At 41.9% G+C, this 17,052-nt stretch overlaps 1 protein-coding gene across 1 annotated transcript; it reads left to right on the top strand.

Annotated features, from left to right (window-relative positions):
* The first annotated feature begins 6,818 nt into the window (after positions 1-6,818).
* Positions 6,819-8,057, top strand: LOC109744357 (expansin-A24). Its single transcript, XM_020303464.4, has 3 exons — positions 6,819-7,081; positions 7,189-7,513; positions 7,588-8,057. Exons 1-3 carry the CDS (start codon positions 6,937-6,939, stop codon positions 7,895-7,897), a joined length of 780 nt encoding a protein of 259 aa, XP_020159053.1. The 5' UTR covers positions 6,819-6,936; the 3' UTR covers positions 7,898-8,057.
* The last annotated feature ends 8,995 nt before the right edge of the window (positions 8,058-17,052 follow it).

Raw genomic sequence — 17,052 nt, 5'->3', positions numbered from 1 at the left:
AACTCATGGAAGAATTTTTGGTTCAAGAGCTTGGATGTACAAGACAACATATCATACTCAGTGCAAAAATGACTAGCAATAGGAAGAATTTAAGATCAACATTCAAAACATACAAGATTATTATATGTAAGCCACTCATACATCGGACCGTGTGCAAATGGGTGCAGACATAGGTCGGCATCGATTATTTTTCACTCTTTCTTTTATCTCTGCATGTTTTATGGCCTAGTTTTTCCTCATAAACTCGGTTATCTATAGATTTGTTTTTTGTTTTTCTATCTACGTGAAATGCGCAGGAGCATCCTGTCTCAAACAAGTTCCGTCAGAATAACATCAACACTTCTGCTTCGGTACACCCCCCCCCCCCCCCCCCCCCTAAACACATCAAGGAAGGAGATCTCTCCATACCCCTTCATAATAAAGGGTAGGGTGGTCTTTTTTGAGAATAGGCCGCGAGATATATCAACAGTAACAGGCTGGCCCATTAGCGAACACTTCAAATAAATTAAAATAAAGGTAGGTTTTGAACGCTGGTCTTATAGATGCACCATTGCACCACAAGCCACTTTTTTTGTAATACATGTTTAACATTATTCAAATCAAGATTATATATTTTAAATATATGGTTCACATATTTCCTATAAACACTTAATATTTTTCAAATCCATGAACATTTTTTTAATATCGATTAATTGTTTCCAGATCCATGAACGCTTGGGCCAGCCCAACAGCGCCCGATGGGAGCGATCCTGTCGCATAGTTGGGCGAAGGCCTAAAGCTTATTTTTCTTTTCTATTTTTCCTTTTTCCTTCTATCTTTCTGTTAATATATTTTTTTCCTTTTTGAAATTTATTATTATTTCTGAAATTTGTTAAAAAAAAATCAGAATAGCAAAAAATGTTCCTGTTTTCTAATATTGTTTACATTTTTTTAAACATTCTGGAATTTCAAAAATTGTTCCCTTTTTCATTTCAATAAACTTTATAAAAATAGGTGGTTTGCAATTTGTGGTCAAAATTTTCATCTATTGTTGGGAATTTTTTAACAATTCTTGAAAAAGTGTTCAAGTTTGTAAAAAATTTGTACACAATTTGAAATTCCAAATTAGTGAAAAAAATCACGAAATGGTTAGGACATGAGAAAATTTTCATGTTGATTGATATTGACAAAAAATCCAAATCACAGAAACATTTAAATTCGGACCCGTCTGGCTTAGTCTGGCACACTCTTGCCAACTGGTTGTTGTTTTTGGACTATGGATAAATGACCTCAACTTTTGCAAGCAGGTGGGCATGCCCATGGTAGGTATCCATACCAGATTGAAAGAATTCTGACATCGTTTGCATGTTTCGGCAAGTCTGGCCATTTATTGGTCTTTTTTCATAGGAAAAACTCTAGAAAATGCAAAAATAATAATCTAAAACCTAAAAAATTAAACATGGTGCCTTGAATTGGATATAAGGCCGTGAAAAAAATTGGGTTCATTTCAAAGATGTCGAGAAACAACGTACTCTGAGACAAAGCCTTCTAGCCTATAAAACACCCTAAGCTCGACATGGTCTATTTTTGGGCATCCTTAAAATGACCCTAACTTTTGGAAACAGGTGGGGAATTCCCATGGTAGACATCCATGTCAAGTTCGAATGATTTCGACACCATATCTAAGTTGCGACATGTCCAACCATTTGTCGACCTTTTTTGACCGAGAATGTGTTCATAAAAATGTGTTCCCTCAAAGGATGTCGATAAACAACGTGCTCTCAGATGGAGCATTCTGGCCTACCGGGACACCCTCCATTGAACATGGTATAATTGTGAACATTTTTCAAATGACATCAACTTAAAACAATTACTTAAAAGTTCTATTATGGTATTCCCAAAACATTCAATTTTTTGAATAAGTTTCAAAAGTAATAATAAAGTTTAGGTCATGGCCCAACTAAGCGATGACATCGCTCTCGCTGGGTGTGTTGCACCAGACCAAGCGCTCGCTGATTTGAAAAAAGTTTAATGATTCAAAAAAGGTCCCTGTTTTCAAAATTTGTTCACAAATTTAAAAAATGTTTCCTTTTTCAAACTTCTTCAAAAACTCAATAAATATTCGGAGAGTTTCAAATAATGTTCATGCTTTGAAAAAATTGGAATTTAAAAAACACTCATGTCCGTATTTTGTTCCGGGAATGAAAAATATTCATGTTCTTATTCTTGTTTTAGAATTTAAAAATTATTCCTGTTCGTACTTTTGTTCCAGGAAATTCTACACAAATGAAAAATGTTCCGGGAAATTCATAAAAAAGTGGTCTCAAGTTTTTGTTTGTATTTTCTATTTTCTTTTGAAATTCCAAATAAGTTAGTTTTCCTAAAATAATCAATTTTTTACAACTGTTGGTGTTCAAAATTATGTTTGGTCTTTTTAAAAGATGTTTGTGTTTTGACATTCTAGGGAATTTTGAAAGACAAAAACATTTTTTGAATTTTCTGTACTATTTTTGAAAATGTGAATTTGTATTTTTTTTTGTTATTTATTGGAAGCGAATATTTTCTAAAGTTTTGAAGAAATCCTTGTGTGTGGCGCTGTTTATTTTAGCAGCTCCTAGTCAACACTTTAAGCGCCTGTTATGAAGCTGGCGCTCGCGCACATGCCAACGGACCGCGGTCCAATATTGCGCAAGCTCGGTCGCACGCTCACTCGCTTCGCCTGCTAGATATGAAAACATTTATGAATTTGAAAATAGTTCACAAGTTTGAAATACAATTCATGAATTTCAAAACTGTTCACGAGTTAAATTTTCAAAATTTCATGAATTTTAAAAAAGTTCACAAGTTTGAATTTTTTGTGAATTTGAAAATGGTTACTAGTGAAAATATTTAAAATATCATGAATTTGGAAAAAATTCACAAGTTTGATTTTTTTACTAATTTAAAAATTGTGTACGCATTAAAATTTTGAAAGTTTCATGAATTTTGAAAATGTTCAGAAGTTTGGAGAAAATTTGTGGATTTGAAGAAATGTGTCACGAATTTATAAGAAGTTCGCAAATTCAAAAGGAAGTTCGTATAAAGGGTAATATAAGCCTTTCGCAAATCGTACCCACCTCTGTACTTATATGTCATATAGTAGCATAGGCCCTGTCCTGAGCGATGCGGGGTTGTTGTAAGCGTGTACCTCTCAGGCGGTAAGAGTTAGTTTGCATGATTGTGCACACTTATATTACCCTTTTTATGTGTCTGTGTGGGGGGCGGGAGGGGGGTGCCGAAGTGGGGCTCTAATATCAACCGTGTGCAATCATGCAAAGTAACCACTTACCGCCTGAGAGGTACACGCTTACAACAGCCCCCACATCGTTCTCCCAGAAGCGGCACGGGTAGAACTTTGTGCTGCCACCGCCATCCCTCCCTCCTCCTCCCTCGCCTCGTCGACGCCACATGGCGCCTCCGGGACAGCCTTCTCTCGCATGTGCCACAACACATCCCGGATGAATCTTGAGCAGTGGCATTTGATGGGTGCGCGCCAGTGGTGCGTGGTTAGGCGCAGTGGCTTGGAGACTTGCCTCCCGTGTTGGGGGTCTCCATCAATGTCACTGGAGGCTCTCAACTGTTGCTGGGGATGACAACCATTATTCGCAATGAGTGGAAGCCAAGGCCGCGGCATCAGAGCTTGGGTGGTGCTCCTTCTGGGCGACGCAGCAGATCAAGGGATACATCTCTCAATTCTGGAGTTGTCAGGGGTGCTTACATATTATTTGGCCAGTACGTGTGCTCGCGCGTTTGCAGCTGCTCGCGATGGCCGCATGTGTGGATGGCCTTTCCCAAAGGTTACTCGGGAGCTAGCGGCGAAAGCCGAAGAGGCGGCTTCGGGCCATGGATCTTACGATGGTCTCATCGAAGATGTGGAGCAGAGGGTCATGGCGCAACGGGCTATGGGGTGGTCTGAGGCAATGGGGATCTAGGACCTTGCACCCCGATCATCAGGATGCATCGGTGGCAGACGTCGCACACATATCAGCGGATGACTGGTGCGCTTGAGTAGGTGGTGGCTAAGATGTGCTCTGGCATGCTGCCTAGAAGATGGGACTGCGACGCTAAATTGTTGATATGGTGGTGGCGCAAGCCATGAGGCGGCCCGGCGTGCAAAGATCTCACGCGGTGGTAGGGGCTGTGTAGTGGACCGGCCGGTCTCGTGGTTCGAGCAAGAGGAGAGCAAGGGAACACCGGGTGAAAACTATGCCCTTGGATCTTGGCCTAGGCTGGCAATTGACCCCTTCGGGCGCTACTTTCTTCTTGAAGACTTTGTCGAGGCGTGATGCTTGGCTCTCTTCACAAAACATTCCAAGGGAAACCTCCTATCTCATCAGGATCGAACGATAGTGGCGCTCTACGTTATGCTCCCCTGGGAGAATTGTTCTTGCAGTGGTCACTAGCTGGAGGGACAAATGGATGCGTGAGGATGTGAGGGTCATTGCGATGGTCGCGACAATGGTTGATGGATGACTATGATGATGGCATTGAGACTTTTGTGGCGACGAAGGCAGGCGTGTGTGTGATGTCGGAGACGCGGCCATGGTTGCGGTATTAGACTCTTCTTCGGTGTGGCTGCAGGATTGCCTCGATTTGTTTGTTGTCATGAAGTTGAAGCTGCGCAGGGCCCCGGCGGCGACGATGACGGGCACTGGTGGTCCGTTTGGTGGTCTTCCACGGCGCCAACCTTACATATAGTTCTCCTCCATAGTTCTCCGTTAGAGTAGGAACCGCATTATCCTCGTCGTGGGTGGCTTAGTTCTGGCACGGACCTTCATATGACTCCCCCATTGCCTCTATAGTGTTGGTTGGGTCGACGATTACCTATGATGAAGTCAGAGTTGCTTGCTCACTGATTAGGAATGCCGATGATGCATGCTTGGGGAGGTGATGACATCGTGTGCTATCTCCTATGTGTGCTGCTAAGCGGTTTCTGACGCCTTTTTCCTGGTTTCTCTTTAATTAACCGATTAATTATTTTCTACTAATTACTTAATTAATGGATGAGGTAAATCTTTTGCCTCCATTATAAAAAGGACGCCGATAACAGCCACACGTGTGGGCGTTAAGGAATCTGCCCACACGTTCTGTGTGGTGCCTAAGAGGACCAGCCCACACGTCTGTGTGTTGGCAAAACAACTAGCGCCCACACGCCTCTTTTTTTTCCTCCCGGTCCCTCTTACACGCGTGCGTGTGGGCGAAATAGATAACGCCCACACGCCCGGTACGTCAAGCCTCGTACCTCGCGGTCCCGCACGCCCCACGTGACACTTTACCGCGCGCCCGCAGTTGCCATGGGCCGGACCCTCTCCATGTTCGTTTAAGTGCAGTTGCCATGTCGCTGAACTACAGTTGCCATGTCGGACAACTACAGTTGCCATGTTTTCTCGACTGTAGTTGCCATCTCAGGTCAAAGTTCTAGATTGCCATTTTTTGGACAACTACATCTGTTGCTATGTGTGGTCTGGTCTACTGTAGTTGCCATGATTTCAAAACTTTAGGAGTTGCCACCTACTAACACTAGGCAGTTGCCATGTAGCGCTACAAAAAAAGGCATGGCAAAAAAAATGTTCGGGTAAAAGAGAGAGTTGCCAGGTGCTCACAAGCACGCTAGGGCAGTTGCCATGTAAAAAGAAAGAGTTGCCATCTGCTTACGTGCACGCTAGGGCAGTTTGCCATGTACCATGCAAAACATATGGCAACTGACATGTTCGGATAAAAAAAAGAGTTGTCATCTGCTTGCAATCACACTAGGGCAGTTGCCATATACACTGCAAAACACATGACAACTGGCAGCTTGGGTGTGGGAGAGGAGGCGGGCGTGTGGGCGAGATGGCAAACGCCCACACATCAGCCCTTGTGCGTGACTGAAAACTGATGTATGGGCGAACTGCTAAACGCCCACACACCGGCCCCTCCGTGTGGTAAAACAGATGTGTGGGCGACATCTCTCACACACCACACACGCGAGTTGTCCTACGTGGCATACAAAATCAGCTAATTCGTGCCCAGATTCGTGCAGAAGTTACTGGACGATGATGAAGGCGTGTGGGTGAGTTGGCTAACCCCACAGTGTGGGCGTTACACTTTTCAAATAAAAAAAAGATCACGAACTGCTTGATACGGGAACAATCATGCTTATTCCATTCTACTAACCTCATGTAACTACCATACCGTGCAATCTCTGATGATGACCGACGAAACTTAGCAGACGATAAATCTAGCTAGATCACGCACCCGTGCACTGCCTCAACGACAACTCTCTTTTTCTTGAGGAACAAACAATTACGTTCTGTCATGCCCATGGCCGCCGCCGATGTTTAGGACCAGGTGCGGTGATCCGTTCGATTCAAGGAACAGAGGAGACACATCATTTGGCAGACAAAGGGGACGCAGCGAAACGTGGATGGAATACCCAAAACTAACAGTCAAAAAAGTCATGCAAATATCACCCCCTCAAAGTGAAACGTCAAGCAAGCACTTGGAAATCGCGAAACGCCGTCCATTTCTTCAGAAAGTATCAGGTAGATACCGATAAATAGTTGGTATTATAAGGCAAACAAAAATGGACCATACGCGTTGTTTCAAAAAAAAGGACCATACGTGTCTGCGCGCATATACAATATTAATCCGGATTAGCCCGTAAGCCATGGTGCGGCTCGACATGCGCACGCTACCCTCTCCTTTCGTGATGACCTTGCTGAGCCCCTCCACCTACGAATCAGCTGATCAGAAGCAAAGGCTATATATACGCGCACACACCTTCATCCAAACATCATCACACAGCTAACCATCAGAAGCAAATCCTGGCTGATACAGGAACAAACACATAAGCATCCCAATAACACACAGCTTCCTAGATCATCTACGTATAGATTAGTCCGCGAGTTCAATTTGCAGGGGCATCCAGAGACAGGCATGGCGTCGGCTCCAGCTCGAGCTATTGCGGTGGTGGCTCTCATGTTCGCGTGCTCTGGGTTGGCCATGGCCGCGGACAAAGCGCCGACATGGCTGAGGGCGCATGCCACGTTCTACGGCGGCGCTGATGCCTCTGACACCATGGGTACGTAACTAGCTTATCTCCAAATCCCTGTATAGGCCAATAGAACAGTGAATACCACATCTCGTTCTGCCTGTTCTAAAAGCATACACACACTTAATTCAACACAGGTGGGGCGTGTGGGTACGGCAACCTGTACTCGGCGGGCTACGGGACGCGGACGGCGGCGCTGAGCCAGGTGCTCTTCAATGACGGCGCGGCCTGCGGGCAGTGCTACAAGATTGCTTGTGACCGCAAGCTTGCGGACCCGATGTTCTGCAAACCAGGCGTCACGGTGACAATCACGGCCACGAACCTCTGCCCGCCTAACTATGCACTCCCGAGCGACAACGGAGACTGGTGCAATCCGCCGATGCCGCACTTCGACATGGCGCAGCCGGCCTGGGAGAAGATTGGTGTCTACAAGGGTGGCATCATCCCTGTCATGTACCAGAGGTACATACCTACACATGAGTATTTATCACTGTTATATGTGCCTGTGTGCAAGTTACTAAAACCGTTTTTTGCAGGGTTCCATGCGTGAAGAAGGGTGGGGTGCGGTTCAAGATAGCTGGTCACCATTATTTTAAACTAGTTAACGTGTTCAACGTCGCAGCGGACGGCTCGATCAAATCGATGGATGTCAAGAGCTCTGATTCAGACACATGGGCGCCAATGGCTCGCAACTGGGGCGCGAACCGGCAATCTCTAGCTAATCTTACTGGAAAGATGCTCTCATTCAGATTGACCAGCACGGATGGGCGGACACTTGTGTTTAACAATATTGTGCCAGCTGGATGGACATTTGGGCAAACATTTGCGAGCAAATTACAGTTTTAATTGAACATTCTCAACAGAACAATCTAGTAATGGTTGATTTTTTCAGATTAAATTTATTTATTTCTGGTGTGGTGCTTAAAAAATATTAATTGTAAGCACTACTTGTATGGATATATCCATTGGTTGGTCACCACATGTAACATTGTAACTCCAACATCCTTGTATGTATGTGTTTAACTTGTTGTACATATTTGTGCTTATATTAATTTGGCTGGTGCATATAAAACACGTCTGGTTCTACGGAGTTACCTCGAATGTTTATTTTATCGGTTTGGTTGTACCTCTGCCTTGGGTGACTAACAAATAACTGAACTAGGTAATTTTAAGATAACAATAAGAAGCATTTTAGCTTAGCATTGAGATTCATGTAAGTGCAAAAGAATGAGAATTCTACATCTAACGGCTCAACTAAGAAATGACTATTTGAAATCGGTCGAGAAATAGTTCTTTTACAACTGAAAATATATAACATGCATCGCCTACTTTCTTCTTCAAGGCATCGCCTTGGAAGCACTGACTATTTGTTGTCGGTCGTAGTATTCTTGGTGATCATGAGCGGGTGTTTGGGGTCGACATTTTTGTGACCTTCTTGGGTCCAGTGTGTCAACAACAAGTTGCATGGGTTCGATCAGCGTGCCGGCAGCACCGAACATTTTTGCTTATCGTCCTCCTTGTACTGGAGTGGTCTAGGTCCACCTCCTATAAGAGCATCTCCAGCCGTTGGCCCCTCCAGGAGGCATAAAAATCGCCGCCTGGGGGCGAGTCAACGGTATAATCTGCTCTGGGGGCGGTTGGGCACCCAGCCGTCGCCCCCAGGCGCCGATATCGGCCCATTTTTGGCGCAAATGTGCCCGCTTTCGGTGAAAAATGGCCCGATATCGGCGCGAATCGGCCCATATTCGGCGTGAATTCTCAACATAAATAATTTTTTTATCACATAGTTCATCACAGAAAATCAATAGAAATCAAATAGTTCAATACAAATTATATAGTTCAACAAATAAAAATGCATATTTCATCACACGTCGAGCTAGGCATCGCCCTTGAGCCTCCATAAGTGCTCCACCAGATCCTGCTGCGGTTGTTGATGCACCTGTGGGTCTCGGATCTCCTGACTCATACTGAGGTGGGCAGTCCAGGTTGCTGGTAGCTGGTGATCAACTTGGGCAAGAGGACCCTGCCTGCAGTATGGTTCAATGTCAAACACTGGCTCTTCCTGTTCGCTCTCAATGATCATATTGTGCAAGATGACACAGCAAGTCATGATCTCCCACATTTGATCTTTCGACCAAGTCTGAGCAGGGTACCGGACAACAGCAAATCGAGATTGGAGCACACCAAATGCCCGCTCGACATCCTTCCTGCAAGCCTCCTGAACCTTGGCAAAGTGGGACTTCTTGCCGCCTGGCACAACGTTTGAGATAGTCTTCACAAATGTAGACCATCTCGGATAGATGCCATCAGCTAGGTAGTACTCCTTGTTATAGTGCCGCCCATTGACCTCGAAGTTCACCGGAGGAGAATGATCTTCAACAAGCTTGGCAAAGATAGGGAGCACTGCAGCACGTTGATGTCATTGTGAGTTCCTGGCAAACCAAAGGAGTGCCAAATCCAAAGGTCTTGTGTGGCCACCGCCTCAAGTACCATGATACGTCTACAACGTATCTATAATTTTTTATTATTCCATGCTGTTTTATTATCAATCTTGGATGTTTTATAATCATTTTATAGTCATTTTATATCTTTTTTTGGTACTAACCTATTGACATAGTGCCAAGTGCCAGTTGCTGTTTTTTCCATGTTTTTTACATCGCAGGAAATCAATATCAGACGGAGTCCAAATGCCACGAAACTCCACGGAGAATTTTTATGGGCCAGAAGGAACACAACGGGCCCTGGTTGCACCTTGGGGAGTCCCGAGGAGGGGACAACCCACCAGGGCGCGCCAGGAGGCCCAGGTGCGCCCTGGTGGGTTGTGCCCATCTTGGGTGCCCCCGGACCGCCTCTTTGCTCTATAAATATCCCAAAAATACCAGAACCCTAGGGGAGTCGACGAAATATTCATCGAGCCGCCGCAAAGTCCTGAACCACCAGATCCAATCTAGACACTATCTTGGATGGGGTTCACCACCTCCATTGGTGCCTCTCTGATGATGAGTGAGTAGTTCTTTGTAGACCTTCGGGTCCGTAGTTAGTAGCTAGATGACTTTCTCTCTCTCGCTGAATTCTCAATACAATGGTCTCTTGGAGATCCATATGATGTAACTCTTTTTGCGGTGTGTTTGTTGGGATCTGATGAACTTTGAGTTTATGATCAGTCATATCTTTTTATATCCATGAAAGTTATTTGAGTTTCTTTGATCTCTTATATGCATGATCTCTTATATCCTCGTATTCCTTCTCCGATATTTGGGTTTTGTTTGGCCAACTTGATCTATTTATCTTGCAATGGGAAGAGGTGCCCAGTAGTGGGTTCGATCTTACGATGCTTGATCCCAGTGACAAAGGGAAACAACACGTATGTATTGTTGCTACTAAGGATAAAAAGATGGGATCTATATCTACGCAATAGATAAACGGATCTTGTCTACATCATGTCATCGTTCTTATTGCATTACTCCGTTTCTCCATGAACTTAATACACTAGATGCATGCTGGATAGCGGTCGATGTGTGGAGTAATAGTAGTAGATGCAGGCAGGAGTCGGTCTACTAATTTTGGACGTGATGCCTATGTAATGATCATTGCCTGGATATCATCATGATTATTTGAGGTTCTACCAATTACCCAACAGTAATTTGTTTACCCACCGTTTGCTATTTTTTTCGAGAGAAGTCACCAGTGAAAACTACGGCCCCCGGGTCTTCTTTCTCATATATTTGCTTGCGATCTATTTTTCCTTTGCATTTTTATTCAGATCTATTAAACCAAAAATACAAAAATATGTTGCTGCACTTTATTTTATTTACAATCTATTATTTCAATCTATTACAAATTTCTGGATCGTTACCCGAAAGGGATTGACAACTCCTTTAACACGTCGGGTTGCGAGGTGTTGTTATTTGTGTGCAGGTGCTGTTTATGTTGTGTTGTTTGGTTCTCCTACTGGTTCGATAACCTTGGTTTCATCACTGAGGGAAATACCTACCTTCGCTGTGCTACATCATCCCTTCCTCTTTGGGGAAATACCGACGTAGTCCTAGCAGACAGGAGCTTTCTGGCGCTATAGTCAGGGAGCAATCAAAAGGAATTTCTGGCGCCGTTGCCAGGGAGGATCTTCAACATAACCAGGTTCCTAATCACAAATCTCATCTCCTCACAATTTACATTATTTTCCATTTGTCTCTCGTTTTCCTCTTCCCCACTTCACACAAATTTGCCGTTTTATTCGCCTCTCTTTTTCCGTTCGCAGTTTTCTTGTCAGATCTGTTTTTGAGTGCAATCTTGTTGTGTAGTCATCATGATTTAAGAGAACACCAAGTTATGTGATTTCTCAAATACCAACAACAATGATTTTATTGGCACTCCGCTTGCTCCTCCCGCAACTAGTGCGGAGACTTGTGATATTAATACTGCTTTGCTGAATCTTGTTATGAAAGACCAATTTTCCGGTACTCCTAATGAGGATGCCGCGTCCCATCTTAATACTTTCATGGAATTATGCGATATGCAAAAGAAAAAAGATGTGGACAATGATGTGGTCAAGATGAAATTATTTCTGTTTTCTTTGCGTGATTCTGCAAAAATTTGGTTCTCTTCTTTGCCTCCTAATAGTATCGATTCTTGGAATAAGTGCAAAGATGCTTTTATCACTAAGTATTTTCCTCCCGCAAAAATTATTTCCCTTAGAACCCAGGTCATGAATTTCAAGCAACTTGAACATGAGCATGTTGCACAATCTTGGGAAAGGATGAAAATGATGCTAAGGAATTGCCCAACTCATGGGTTAAATCCTTGGATGATCATACAAATTTTTTATGCGGGGTTGAATTGTGTTTCTCGTAATCTTTTAGATTCCGCCACGGGTGGTACTTTTATGGAAATTACTTTGGGTGAAGCCACAAAATTGCTTGATAATATCATGGCAAATTATTCACAATGGCATACCGAAAGGGCTCCTACTAGTAAAAAAGTTAATTCGGTTGAAGAAATTTCTTTTTTGAGTGATAAAGTTGATGCTCTTATGAAATTGGTTGCTAGTAAAAGTGATCCTATTGATTTTAATGATATGCCTTTGTCTACTTTGATTGAGAAAAATAGTGATGCCATTGATGTGAATTTTATTTCTCGCAATAATTTCAACAACAATGCTTATAGAGGAAATTTTAATCCTAGGCCTTTTCCTAGTAATTCCTCTAATAATTATGGTAATTCCTATGGAAATCAATCTTACAATAATAATAGGAATACCTCTGATCTTGAGAATAATATTAAAGAATTTATCAACACGCAAAAGGTTTTCAACACTTCCATAGAAGAGAAGTTGAATAAGATTGATGATTTGTCTAGAAGTGTTGATATAATTGCTCATGATGTGGAAAATCTCAAGTTGAAATTTTTTGTGCCTAAAGTTGATGAATCAATTAAAGCTCTTTATGTTTCTATGCATGAAAGTAAGAAAATAACTGCTATGCTTAGAGCTAAAAGACAATTTTTAGAGAAAACTTTTTCTAGTGATTATTCTTGCAAAAATGATGAAGATCTTAAAATGATTGGTGTTTCTTCTATTGATTACTTGTTTAGTAAAGATAAGATTGATGAAAAGGGGACTGGAGAAGAGTCAACTTTAGGTAGAAGGCGTCCCAATAATTCGGAGGGTGAAAATCTTGTTGAGAAAATTGATAAAAGTGGGTTTGGAGAGGTCAAGACTTTAACTAGTGATGTGCCCACTCTTTTGGATTACAAAGACTTTAATTATGACAGTTGCTCTTTGATTGATTGTATTTCTTTGTTGCAATCCATGTTAAATTCACCCCATGCTTATGAACAAAATAAAGCTTTTACTAAACATATTGTTGATGCTATGATGAAAGCTTTGGAAGAAAAGTTGGAATTAGAAGTTTCGATTCCTAGAAAATTGCAAGATGAATGGGAACCTACTATCAAAGTCAAGATTAAAAATTATGAGTGTTTTGTGATACGTCTCCAACGTATCTATAATTTTTGATTGTTCCATGCTATTATATTATCTGTTTTGGATGTTTAATGGGCTTTAATATACCTTTTTGTATTATTTTTGGGACTAACCTATTAACCGAAGGCCCAGTGCAAATTGTTGTTTTTTTGCCTATTTCAGTGTTTCGCAGAAAAGGAATATCAAACAGAATCCAAATGGAATGAAACCTTCGCGAGGATCGTTTTTGGAACAAACGCAATCCAGGAGACTTGGAGTGGACGTCAAGGTAGCAATGCTACCTCTTGAGCATGCGTTGGTTTTCCCTTGAAGAGGAAAGGGTGATGCAGCAAAGTAGCGTAAGTATTTCCCTCAGTTTTTGAGAACCAAGGTATCAATCCAGTAGGAGGATACACGCAAGTCGCCTTGTGCCTACGCAAACAAATAAGAACCTTGCAACCAACACCATAAAGTGGTTGTCAATTCCTTCACGGCCACTTGCAAAAGTGAGATCTGATAGAGATAGACGGTGGGTGAACAAATTACTGTCGAGCAATTGATAGAAAAGCGCATAGTTATGAGAATATGTAGGCATGATCATGTATATAGGCATCACGTCTGCGACAAGTAGACCGAAACGATTCTGCATCTACTACTATTACTCCACACATCGACCGCTATCCAGCATGCATCTAGGGTATTAAGTTCATAAGAACAGAGTAACTCATTACGCAAGATGACATGATGTAGAGGGATAAACTCAAGCAATATGATATAAACCCCATCTTTTTATCCTCGATGGCAACAATACAATACGTGCCTTGCTGCCCCAGCTGTCATTGGGAAAGGACACCACAAGATTGAACCAAAGCTAAGCACTTCTCCATTGCAAGAAAGATCAATCTAGTAGGCCAAACCAAACTGATAATTCGAAGAGACTTGCAAAGATATCAAATCATACATATAAGAATTCAGAGAAGAACCAAATATTGTTCATAGATAATCTTGATCATAAACCCACAATTCATCGGATCTCGACAAACACACCGCAAAAAGAATTACATCGAATAGATCTCCAAGAGAATCGAGGAGAACTTTGTATTGAGATCCAAAGAGAGAGAAGAAGCCATCTAGCTAATAACTATGGACCCGAAGGTCCGTGGTAAACTACTCTATCATCATCGGAGAGGCTATGGTGTTGATGTAGAAGCCCTCCGTGATTGATTCCCCCTCCGGCGGAGCGCCGGAAAAGGCCCCAAGATGGGATCTCACGGGTACAGAAGGTTGCGGCGGTGGAAATAGGGTTTCGTGGTGCCCACGGATGTTTTCGGGGTATATGAGTATATATAGGCGAAAGAAGTAGGTCAGTAGAGCCACGAGGGTGGGGGCGCACCTCCCTGCCTCGTGGCCGCCTCGTTGCTTCCTTGAAGTCCACTCCAAGTCTCCTGGATCACGTTTGTTGCAAAAATAACTCTCCCGAAGGTTTCATTCCGTTTGGATTCCGTTTGATATTCCTTTTCTGCGAAACACTGAAATAGGCAAAAAAAACAGCAATTTGCACTGGGCCTTTGGTTAGTAGGTTAGTCCCAAAAATAATATAAAAGTGTATAATAAAGCCCATTAAACATCCAAAACAGATAATATAATAGCATGGAACAATAAAAAATTATAGATACGTTGAAGACGTATCAAGCATCCCCAAGCTTAATTCCTGCTCGTCCTCGAGTAGGTAAATGGTAAAAACAAAAAATTTGATGTGGAATGCTTCCTAACATAATCTTCAATGTAATTTTCTTTATTGTGGCATGAATGTTCAGATCCGAAAGATTCAAGATAAAAGTTTAATATTGACATAAAAATAATAATACTTCAAGCATACTAACTAAGCAATCATGTCTTCTCAAAATAACATGGTGATACGTCTCCGTCGTATCTACTTTTCCAAACACTTTTGCCCTAGTTTTGGACTCTAACTTGCATGATTTGAATGGAACTAACCCGAACTGGCGCTGTTTTCAGCAGAATTGCCATGGTGTTATCTTTGTGCAGAAACAAAAGTTCTTGGAATGACCTGAAACTTCATGGAGATTATTTTTGGAAATAATAAAAAATACTGGCGAAAGAATCAAGGCCAGGGGGCCCACACCCTTTCCACGAGGGTGGGAGGCGCGCCTGCCCCCCTGGGCGCGCCCCCTGCCTCGTGAGCCTACTTTTGCTACTTCACCTATATGTGTTACTGATAAGGATTATGAATTCTCTGTTGATCCTGATATAATTACTTTGGTTGAATCTGATCCTTTTCATGGCTATGAATATGAAACTGTTGTGGCACATCTTACTAAATTAAATGATATAGCCACCCTATTCACTAATGATGAGAGAACACGCTACCTTTATATCCTTAAAATATTTCCGTTCTCATTAAAGGGTGATGCTAAGATATGGTTTAACTCTCTTTATCCTGGTTGTGTGCGTAGTCCCCAGTATATGATTTATTACTTCTCTGCTAAATATTTCCCTGCTCATAAGAAACAAGCTGCTTTAAGGGATATATATAATTTTGTGCAAATTGAAGAAGAGAGTCTCCCACAAGCTTGGGGAGGCTTCTCCGATTACTTAATGCTTTGCCTGATCATCCTCTCAAGAAAAATGAAATACTTGATATCTTTTATAATGGACTAACCGATGCTTCCAGAGATTACCTGGATAGTTGTGCTGGTTCTGTTTTTAGGGAAAGAACACCGGATGAAGCTGAAATTCTATTGAATAATATGTTGACAAATGAAAATAATAGGACACTTCCGGAGCCAGCTCCTGAGCCAGTTCCTGAGCCTATTCCTAAACCAACTCCGAAGAAGAGAGGTGTTCTATTTCTCAGTCCTGAAGATATGCAAGAGGTAAAGAAATCTATGAAAGAAAAGGGTATTAAAGTTGAAGATGTTAAGAATTTACCTCCTATTAAAGAAATACATGGTCTTAATTTACCGCCTGTCGAAGAAACATATGATCTTAATCCTCCACCTATTGAAGAAATTCATGGTCTTGATAACCCGACACGGGTAGTAAAGGTAAATTCTCTCTATAGATATGATAAAGCTGAGATCCCTCCTACTAAAATTGCTAGCCAATGCTTGGATGAGTTTGATAACTTCATGGTTAGGCAAGAAGATTTTAATGCTTATTTTGGTAGAAAATTAAAACAAAATGCTTATATGATTGAACACTTGGGTGATTATATGTCTAGAGTTAAAGGTGAACTTAAGCTCATTAGTAAACATGCTTCTATGGCTACCACTCAAGTAGAACAAGTACTTAAAGCTCAAAATGATTTGCTCAATGAATTGAATAGTAAGAATAATGATTATGTTGTTAGAGTGGCTACTAGAACTGGTAAGATGACTCATGAACCTTTGTATCCTGAAGGCCACCCTAAGAGAATTGAGCAAGATTCTCAGAGAAATAATATTGATGCACCTAGTCCTTCTAAAAAGAAGAAAAAGAAAAATGATAGGACTTTGCATGCTTCTAGTGAACCTATTGCTGAACCACCTGAGAATCCAAATGATTTCTGATGCTGAAACACAATCTGGTAATGAACATGAACCTAGTGAAAATGTTAATGATAATGTTCATGATGATGCTCAACCTAGTAATGATAATGATGTAGAAATTGAACCTGCTGTTGATCTTGATAACCCACAATCAAAGAATCAACGTTATGATAAGAGAGATTTTGTTGCTAGGAAGCACGGTAAAGAAAGGGAACCTTGGGTTCAGAAACCCATGCTTTTCCTCCCAAACCATCCAAGAAAAAGGATGATGAGGATTTTGAGCGCTTTGCTGAAATGATTAGACCTATCTTTTTGCGTATGCGTTTGACTGATATGCTCAAAATGAATCCTTATGCTAAGTATATGAAAGAAATTGTCACTAATAAAAGAAAGATACCAGAAGCTGAAATTTCCACCATGCTTGCTAATTATACTTTTAAGGGTGGAATACCTAAGAAACTTGGAGATCCAGGAGTACCAACTATACCATG

Source organism: Aegilops tauschii, chromosome 4 (assembly GCF_002575655.3).
Source record: "Aegilops tauschii subsp. strangulata cultivar AL8/78 chromosome 4, Aet v6.0, whole genome shotgun sequence".
Classification (NCBI taxonomy): domain Eukaryota; kingdom Viridiplantae; phylum Streptophyta; class Magnoliopsida; order Poales; family Poaceae; genus Aegilops; species Aegilops tauschii.
The sequence above is the reverse complement of the archived record's forward strand: the minus strand, read 5'-3'. Positions and strand labels throughout refer to the sequence as shown.